The 9,602-nt window shown below is 43.1% G+C and overlaps 1 protein-coding gene across 1 annotated transcript; it reads right to left on the reverse strand.

Annotated features, from left to right (window-relative positions):
* Window positions 1-5,350: 5,350 nt before the first annotated feature.
* On the reverse strand, window positions 5,351-9,399 carry LOC101171720 (kielin/chordin-like protein). The gene is made up of 10 exons (XM_023966178.1): window positions 9,310-9,399; window positions 9,127-9,217; window positions 8,603-8,849; window positions 8,261-8,490; window positions 8,099-8,158; window positions 7,791-7,990; window positions 7,587-7,712; window positions 7,322-7,506; window positions 5,573-6,048; window positions 5,351-5,494 (listed from the first exon to the last, which is right to left on the reverse strand). Exons 3-9 carry the CDS (start codon window positions 8,777-8,779, stop codon window positions 5,893-5,895), a joined length of 1,134 nt encoding a protein of 377 aa, XP_023821946.1. The 5' UTR covers window positions 8,780-8,849; window positions 9,127-9,217; window positions 9,310-9,399; the 3' UTR covers window positions 5,351-5,494; window positions 5,573-5,892.
* Between the last annotated feature and the right edge of the window lie 203 nt (window positions 9,400-9,602).

Genomic DNA, 9,602 nt, shown 5'->3' on the forward strand with positions numbered 1-9,602 from the left:
GTATGTGTGCTCAGCAAGGCAGTTTTGTGTTTGAGCGCCCCCAAGTTGTGTTTTACTGTAACTTCAGAAGCTCCAGACACGTGTGCAAAAGCGCCATTCTCATTGGTCGAGTAGATTTCGACGCGACGCGTCGAAAAAAAAAAAACGAACCCGAGGCGTTTTTTTTTTTTTGACGCTTTGACGCCTGGCGTTTTTTCACGTCGGTGTGCACACTCTCATTGGTGCCCTTTGTTTAGACACGAGGCGTTAAACGTCGGCGAAAATCGCCGGCGAAATTCGTCCCGGTGTGAACAGGCCTTAACCCTGCGTACAAATCTGTGCTGTTTTGTGCGGAGTAAATCTACACTGAAGTTAAGTAACCGTCTCTGAGTCATTATTCATTCATTTCTGTGTGCTGGAAACTGAAAAGGGAACGAACCAACCTAATATTTTTATTAATACAGTCCTTTCTAGAAAATCCAGTTTCCTCACAAAGGTTTAATAACGTAAACTCGAAACTACAAAACAAAACCACTGCAACAGGCAGGCAAAACTCGAAACTCGAAAAACTCTAAACCGGGGAACGACACAATATGGTCCAACACAGGAAGAAGGGAAGGACAGGACTTAAATACAAACAAGGCAAGAAGACACAGGTGGAAACACTCAGGACTGATGGGGAAGGGTAAAACTCGTAACAACAACAGAACAGGAAATACTACAAAATAAAACAGGAAATCAAGGAGCAAAACACAAAGAAACCAAAACCGTTACAATAACATAACAAGATTTGATGACCAACTATGCACCATCAGGGGCAACGGACTGGCGAAGAATGATGATCCTGAAGCTCCTTATGAAGGTAGGTGAGGCGATGAGGTAAGTGGTCGCAGCTGGGATGAATCAGGAGCCAAGCGGAGAGAAGAGGGGAGGAGTCTGACAGAGGCACCATATCACTCTTAACCATTACCTGATGAGTTGTGGCCCTTTAGATGGTTTTGGTGGAAGTTTCTTGGCAACACATCGAAGTCGCATTCCAAAGCGTTGACTTTTAATCTAATTTTTAATCCTGCTGCATCCCTTTACAGACAAATGGTCTTTATTACTGCTCTACAGTCTAACCTTGCATTCTGGAATAACCACTTTTCTGGCCTAAGCCATTCTCTGGAAATCATTTCGTTTACTTTGGAGCTCCCTGTGTCCGCTACACCCCAAGACCCTTTTCTGATGACTGAAATGCTTCTGCAGTTTCTTCATCTTGTTTTCAGTCTCGCTGTAGTCAGCTGTGTCCTGACTGATCTTCACCCAAATGGACTTTTTACATTCCTGCTTCCATTTACCAGCTGCTGCACCCCAGTGCTTTATCATTTCAATTCTTCAAGCTGAACTTCTGAAAATCAACTCCCTCATAAATATAGGACTGTTTTACACGTTCTCCCTCAGGCCAGGTAACTCCGCCCCTAGACTATCAACAATAAATCTAAGCAATACAGCAAAGAAGCAAAGGATGTGGTGCTGACCCAAGCTTGGTTCTGTGTAAAACAGGAGCTGGATCTGTTGGAAAGCATGACGACAGAACAGGTCACGTAATTCCTCCAGAAGGTCAGGTGGGGCTGCAAAGCTAAACCATAACGGCAAGTGGAGTGAAACAATGACACGATATTTTCTGTGCTTTATTTCTATCATCACACCCACACTATACATTTGTTAAGGGTTATTCATTTAGTTTTCAGACTTATATCAATCTTATGTCGACTAAAAAGTTTTTTTTTGTAGAGTAGATTATCTCTAGACAAGCACCCATTTATAGATAAATGTAATTTATACCACGATGGGGAAATTCTCTAATTCAATTCAATTCAATTCAATTTTATTTGTATAGCCCAAAATCACAACAACAGTCGTCTCGATGGGCTTCGAAGTAAAACATGAACTCAAAAGGATCACGAATACAAAGAGTTCAATAGGAAAATACTAAAGTGAACTAACAAACTGACTAAGCTATACTGGCATCCCTGCCCTTAGACCCCCCTTCGCGGTAAGGAAAAACTCCTAAAAAAAAACGGATTCCGGAAGAAACCTCAGGGGTGCCCACATGAAGGAGGGATCCTCCCCCAGGACAGACAGGCGATTTACCAGAACTTTTAGAGAAGAATTAACTTATCTAAATCTACAACTACATATATAAGAGTCCAGCAGACGAGCTTCATCCAGCCGTGGTTGGGAGGACAGTCAAAGGCGCGAGTCGAGCCGGAGACAGGAACCACAGCCAGGTGTAGGAGCAGGAGCAGAGACGAGGTACTCGGTCAGGTACAGAGCAGAGACGAGCCAGAGATGAGCCAGAGGCAGGATCCACAGCCAGGTATAGGAGCGGGAGCAAAGGCGAGGTAAACGGTCAGGAACTGGAGCACGGATGAGCCAACTGGAGTCTGGAAACACTCCCACTCCCCAGGAGGGGAGAGGAAAAGAGGGACAATACATGAATCGCACTGCACCAAACAGAGGCATGGAGAACTAAATGATAAATTATGATCAAGAATAGAGAAGAGAGGAAGCGTAGAAGTAGATGAGAAAAGAGGACAGAACCCGAGTGCACCATAGTTACCAACTTCTAGCAGCCTTTTAAAAGAAATGGTTATTAAGTTTAATTTAAACAAATTAACATTAAGTTAAATAATCTCTAAATACTAACTAGTCTGACAATAAGCCTGTCCAAAGAGGAATGTTTTCAGTCTAACTTTAAATGTAGAAACTGAGTCGGCCTCTCTTACATGAGCTGGGAGCTTATTCCATAAAACAGGGGCTTGGTGGCTAAACGCTCTACCTCCAACCGTACTTTTACTAATTCTAGGAACCACAAGCAGTCCTGCATTTTGCGACCGAAGTGTTCTTATTGGGTGGTAAGGGACTATGAGGTCCTTAATATAGGATGGGGCCATACCATGTAAGGCCTTATAGGTTAACAGGAGGATCTTGAACTTGATTCTAGAATCAACTGGGAGCCAATGGAGCGAAACCAACACAGGAGTGATGTGATCTCTTCTGCTAGTTCCTGCTAACAATCTAGCTGCTGCGTTCTGAACAAGCTGGAGATTTCTTAAGGAACTCTTAGGACACGCTGCTAACAAGGAGTTACAGTAATCCAGCCTCGACGTAACAAATGCATGGATGAGTTTTTCAGCATCACTCTTAGAAAGTATATTTCTGATCTTAGCAATATTCCGCAGGTGAAAAAAGGCAGTTCTACACGCCTGAGATATGTGAGCCTTAAATGATAAATCCTGGTCAAGTAAAACCCCAAGGTTTCTAACTGTGGAATTAGGGGCTATGCTTATGCCATCCAGGGAGACTATCTGAGCAGACAGAGCATCTCTGAGGTTTTTAGGACCTAGTATAATGACCTCAGTTTTTTCTGGGTTCAAGAGGAGGTAATTAATTGTCATTCAGGTCTTGATGTCACTGATGCAGGCGTTCAGTTTCTCTATCTGGTCATTCTGGTCAGGTTTCATGGATAAATACAACTGCGTATCGTCGGCATAACAATGAAAATTAATGCTGTGTTTCCTGATTATGTTTCCTAGGGGTAGCATATAAAGCGTAAACAGGATGGGTCCTAAAACTGAGCCCTGTGGGACCCCAGAGTTAACTCGAGTGCACTGAGAGGAATGGCCATTTACATTAACGAACTGATACCTATCGGACAGATAGGATTTAAACCACTGGAGAGCAGATCCTCTGATCCCTATGTCCTGCTCTAATCTATGGAGTAAAATACCGTGGTCGATAGTGTCAAAAGGTGCACTGAGGTCCAACAGGACAAGAATAGAAAGTAGTCCCTTTTCTGAGGCCAATAACAAGTCATTAGAGACTCTAACTAGTGCAGTTTCCGTGCTGTGGTGGGGTCTAAACCCCGACTGAAAGTCTTCAAAGTGGATAATCTGCAGTAGCACAAAAGACATAAAAAAATACAGCAGCAAAAATGAAATCGACCAAAAGATAAAGGGACCATTTAGAACAGGGGTGTCCAAATCCAGGCCTCAAGGGCCGGCAACCTGCTGGTTTTTCCAGAAACCCTGCCTCATCTGCTGCTGATTACCTGGAACAGGTGTGTTTAGCCAATAAGGAGCTTCAACAGCAGGTTGATTGGAAAACATATAAGACACCGGCCCTTGAGGCCTAGAATTGGACACCCCTGATTTAGAACCATCGTCCTTGAATGGCTACAGCACTCAATCACTGCTCAGTTCTGAAAACACATCTTTCTAACGTTCCTTATTAACTTTTGTAAGATTTTGATTCACATGTTTAAGCATTTTTTTCTGCTCTGTTTTTTCAGTCAAAATGTAAATTATTATGGGTGAAATACAGTTAAAGATCCAGCTAGTTGTATAAAAGATGACCTTCTCAACACCAATAATTGTGGTGGCAGTGAGAACACAGAGATGAAAACTCAGGCTTTTCTTTAACCACACGTTTTATTATTATTGCTGAAAAACTGTAAACAACCACAAAAACAGAAACATATGCCATTATTTATTATTTATTTATATAAGGAAATCAATCAAAAGGACCAGTTCAAATGAAGCAGAATTGGGTGGTTTAGATGGTACATGTACACGACCCAATAGAAAGACAGTAAACACCAGTGTAATAGGAACTCTTTGGAAATACTTTTTGAGCTTTTCTTTAATAAATGTGTTAACATTAAAATCTAACCAGTCAAACCCCAAAAGTTGTATATTTCTAGACTATTTACTCAATAATATATCCTCCAATGCTAATTCTCCAGGGAGTTCCTCAGATTGACTTAAAGTACATCCTTTGATTTTGTAGAGAAGCTAAAGGAAACTCACACACTTCCCTTTCCCATGTCATTACTAAGGCACCAATCAGATAATCAAAATGATATCTAGGATAAAGTTTGGTATTTTCTACAGAATTCATCCCTAAAATCAACAGTTTAAGTTCTGATTAAAAACTTAATTCTTAGAAGCAAGAAGTGATAATCTTTCACACATTCAGGTTCAGGACCAGGTCAGGAAAGGTCAACGCTTCTGTTGAAACCACCTGGAAACAGAATTTAAAAATGAATGAAAGATGCTTCAAGAAAAATGGCTAAACTTTTATCATGTGACCTTCCTGATTCTTCTGGTAAAGTTCACTAGTCTTACCTAAGGAGTCCAGACCATGCTGATCAAGGCTGGAGTTCCACGTCTGTATCTGAGAGATCTGCGTCTTCTAGCTGGACCAGAGCAACCCTGGAAGACAAAGTTCAGACGTTAGAACATTTTCTGTCCTCATAGTTCTCATTAAACGTGTTTATTCAGTAAAGTTTCCATTGAGACGTACCGGCTCACAGATGTTGTTCTTGTTGACACACAGCTGCAGCTGGCAGTGAAGGTAGACTTCTGAAGGTTCCTTTCCAGAGAACTCAAACATGTTGAAGGAGAAGGAGTTGGAGGTTCCTTGTCCATTTCCCATCACTTGAACTGTTCCATCTGCTGCATTTGCACAGCTGGTGACAAACAAGAAAAAACAAACTGTCAGAACTTTTAGATGGTTGCCTTGAAGCAGGAGGTTCTGATCGTCTCACCCGTCTGTGATCAGGTCATATCTGGGAGAGCTGCTGGGTGAGTTCCCACTGGTTGCCCAGCAGGAGTCGGTCACCACAGAAACCACCTCTTCATCCAGACCGTTGGTCTCCAGCACAATCCAGATCTTCTGGTTCAGCCTGACATCACTGTTTGGACCCAAAAGTTGGGTTTGGGCAGCATCAGAGTAAGCCTTCATGGTCAAGTTGTAGTGCCACTCTCCAGATTGGAGGAAAACTTTCACAGAGCTGAAGAGAACAAAGAAGATTCTTTAACTCATAATCCAGCTCATAAGTTTCACATCCTTATTCTAATTTAGTACTCACTTATCTATAATCTTGAAGGCCACATTCTGCAGTTCAGGTGCAGGATGGCTGCAGGAGAACTCAATGAAGACTTTATCCTGACGAGTGATGAGGTCTGAGGAGCTGTTCCGGGTCACAACTGCATTTGTGAAGATGACCTGGCTGTTGTTGGTCTGAGGAATCAAATGTTCAGAAGTAAATAAAAACGTTTTTTTGACGACGGAAACTGAAATGAATGAAACTCAACAGATGTTCCTAAAGCCACAGCATACTCAATAGAAAAAATGCACATCAACAATTTCACCTTACCCTCTTCCAAGCCATCTACAACCTTGATATTTTGTGTGGTCCAGCTGTATGCTCCATACATGTTTTCCCAATTTTTCACCTACAATCAGCCCATCCCTTACTGACTCCCATCAAGGACAAACACTTTTCCTCTCGTTCCTCCTGTGTCAGCCCTTCCCAAGGCTTTTTGTCCTGTCTGCTCCAGAGCTGCATTTTTCAGCCCTCTGCAACTTCTGCCTTTTGGTTCTCTGAAAATGGATCTGATCAGCTGGTCTCTAAATTTTATCGACAAAGTTTTTTCCTCACTAAGGAACAGGAAAGTGAACCCTTCCTGTCCAGACGGAACCCATGCGACTGGATACACCGTTGATCTGTGGGGCAAAGGGAGGCCGTTGTGCCTGGCCCAGCTGTCTGTGGAAGATACGAATTTTTGATAATTGGATTCCTCCTAATTGAGATCGGAGGATTTCTGATTTATCGGGCAGTCTGGGAGTCTGACAGAGAGAAGCCATCCGTCCAAGCTCTATGGAAAGATTCTTCGGGGAGGAGACACTCATAGTGAGAAACGTTCATAAGTGGATCAAAAGCACAGTGTTTGTCTTACCCTCTTAAGCAGAGGGCTCATGATCTTTGAACCTTTGTGGAAAATGGATGCCAACTTGGAGTGTTTTTCTGCCCAAACCGAGGGTAGACTGGTCTAAATTGCCCACTCACTTTTCGGATCAATCTGCCTTGAATTCTGCAAGACCGGTCAAGGACTTAGCCAGAAGAACAAACGACCTGCTGACACCCAGAAGAATTTCTTCTAATCAGACTCCCCCATGAGCTGAGGGCTGCTGTCCTAGGCTCTACCAAAACATATTGGCTTCCACAGAGTGCACAAATTCCAACCATACGAAAAGCTGACGCTGCTAACCCCCTCTCAAACTCAGCCTTCCTATGACTGATTCCCCCCCTGAGCACTGTCTGGAGACGCCCTCATGTTGCAGCTGGTGGATTGTTCCACTCTTCCACCCACTGAGTCTCATGTACTGTGCTGCTGTCTGCATATGGCTGGCTGGCTGTTTCCATGAAGGCTTAAACTAGAGAGCAGCAGGAGAAGCTCAGCAGAGAGAAGATGTTTTTCAGGAAAATAAAGAATTGGAGGAGGAAACCCACCGTGACCTCTGTTCCACAACTGTCACTGCTAAAGCTGAACTTCAGCATGTGACTCTCGGGGTCCATCACACCTGTGCAGGTCTTGTCATTGAGGTGTAGGTGATTGTAGTCGATGCCGTTTTCCTTCAGGAGACAACCCACCAGAGTGAGGGAGGCAGTGTTGTCCTTGCAGACAGTTGGACCTCCTGAACATGTGAAGAATGAGTCAAACTATGAAATGTAGTTCTTTTTAAGTTCTGATAATCAGGTCTGACAGCTGACATACCCAGTCTGTTCTGTTCAGTGTACTGTGAGGCATAAATGGCTCTACAGCGGCAGTCAGTGTTTCCGTGGATATCTCCACAGAACTCATGGTCACTGCATTTGTCCTGACAGATGGGCTCAGGGTGGTCTGCAGAGAAGAACAAGTGTGTTACTCTGAGAATGTAGGGGCTTTGACAAACAAAGATCATTTCTGTAACGTTCTTACGGCACTTAGCTGCTGTCCACCAGTTCTGCACGGTAGCTTGTCTCTTCTGGCAGGCTTTGGCGTAGGCCTTAAGGAACTGACACCTGAGACCGTCCACTGCAGGATACTTGTTCAAAGTGTTTCTGCAGGCAATTATGTATGACTCTGGATCAACAACAGCATTACAGGAGGAGAATGGTGAAGATTTCAGGATGTTACACCTGTTCAATGCAGGAAAGAGAAGAACAGAGAAGACATTAAACAGATGATCATTTATACTTGTTCTAAATCATTGATGTCACTGAAGATGAATGGAGGAATCTGCTTACTGTTGAGCCACAGTAGTGGGGTTGATGGTGTCGTCAGCAGCGTCATTATACAGCTGACAGCTGCAGGTGACAAACAACACACAGTCAGGACTGTTCTAATCTTTTATCAAACAGCAGTAGAGCAGCAATCAGTGAGACTCTGACTTTGTGATCAGATGTTACGTGGAGTCACTGGACAGCCTTGAAGATGAGGAACTGCTAGAGTCTGCACACAGACCCTTAACATTGACAGGTACACCAATGTAGATCTGAGCTGTGGTTCCATCAAAGAACAGAGACACAGGTGAACCATTGAGTGAAAAATCAGCAGTGACTCCAGTCTGGTCCTTGGAGAGACCAACACCATTAAATGTCTGGACTAAACCACTGAGGGTCACAGGTGAGCCTCCCACCTGTTGGACAGCAGACAGATTGAAGGAGGAAACAGTCAGTAAAACTCCTCAATCATCTTCAGAGCAGAGGAGGTGTGGAGGAGATCAACTCATGAGGTTTTAGGCAGCTTACCAGGACTCTGTGTCCTTGTAGCAGCTGAATGTCAGCACCCTGACTGAAGTCCAGAGTGACACTGTCCACAAAGCTCACATCTCTGCGACGCCGTTCCAGAAAGTTGGCCTTCAGAGAGAATCCAGTAGACTGATCCTGCAGCAGAGTGTACTCACACCGGTCTGACACTGAGTTCATTTGTCCTCTGAAGTCAATGACGGTGGGACCGGTCACTGTGCAGAGTCCTTTCACCGAGCAGCTGATGGAGCTTATGAGGAAAAAAAAACATCATTGTAAACCACAGCTGAGGCCTGCAGCCACTAGAGGGCTCTGTGTTGTTTTCTGAAGCTCCTCAAAGTCAAAGGCAAACATTTATTTGGTCTTATGTTTATTTGTTGATTAATTTTAATGAGATCTAATACCCATTTATACAAATGAACAAGTACACACCAGCAAAATTGATCAGTAGACGATGTGAGATATATTTATTAAAATCAAGAATGTAATTACGGTTTGTTGCCGTCACATTGCTTAGTGAGTCACACCTGCTTGTAAAGCTAACACGGGTGTTGCTGCATATCAGAGAAGTACAGTTGTCAAGACTTTGGCGTGTAGTTCCAGGTTTCACCCCAAAGCCTGAGAAATGAAGGAGACAAATCCACCAGTTCAGACACACTGACTGGGCTGTATCATCAAATAGAACCAGAACTAAAGAGTCATTTACTAACCTGAGATTCTGCAGCCACTGATGTCTGAGAAAACAAAACCGTTTTGAATGCCCGGCACATTTTCTACCACATCTCCATTGACCAGAACACTAACAATCTAGAAAAGAACAACATAAATGAGTTTAGGGGGCAAAAATAAATCAAATGAAAAAAGAAGTTTAGAGAAAAAAAAAACATGCAATTCCTTCTGCATTAAAGCAACCAGAAGATTTTAAAATTAAATTTTACATATAAACTGTAATTAAACATGTTATTCTGAAAAAACACTTATTTCTTTTGCTCACTTGTTGTGG

This window comes from Oryzias latipes, chromosome 18, assembly GCF_002234675.1.
Source record: "Oryzias latipes chromosome 18, ASM223467v1".
NCBI classification, from domain to species: Eukaryota; Metazoa; Chordata; class Actinopteri; order Beloniformes; family Adrianichthyidae; genus Oryzias; species Oryzias latipes.

Bases quoted from the DNA above. Each gene is read 5' to 3' on its own strand.
- LOC101171720 (XM_023966178.1), bottom strand. From the start codon at position 8,779: ATGAACTCAGTGTCAGACCGGTGTGAGTACACTCTGCTGCAGGATCAG. The intron at 8,491-8,602 runs GTAAGCTGCCTA...GCTGTCCAACAG, and splicing joins TACAAGGACACAGAGTCCTG to GTGGGAGGCTCACCTGTGAC. The intron at 7,507-7,586 runs GTATGTCAGCTG...TCACATGTTCAG, and splicing joins CACTGAACAGAACAGACTGG to GAGGTCCAACTGTCTGCAAG.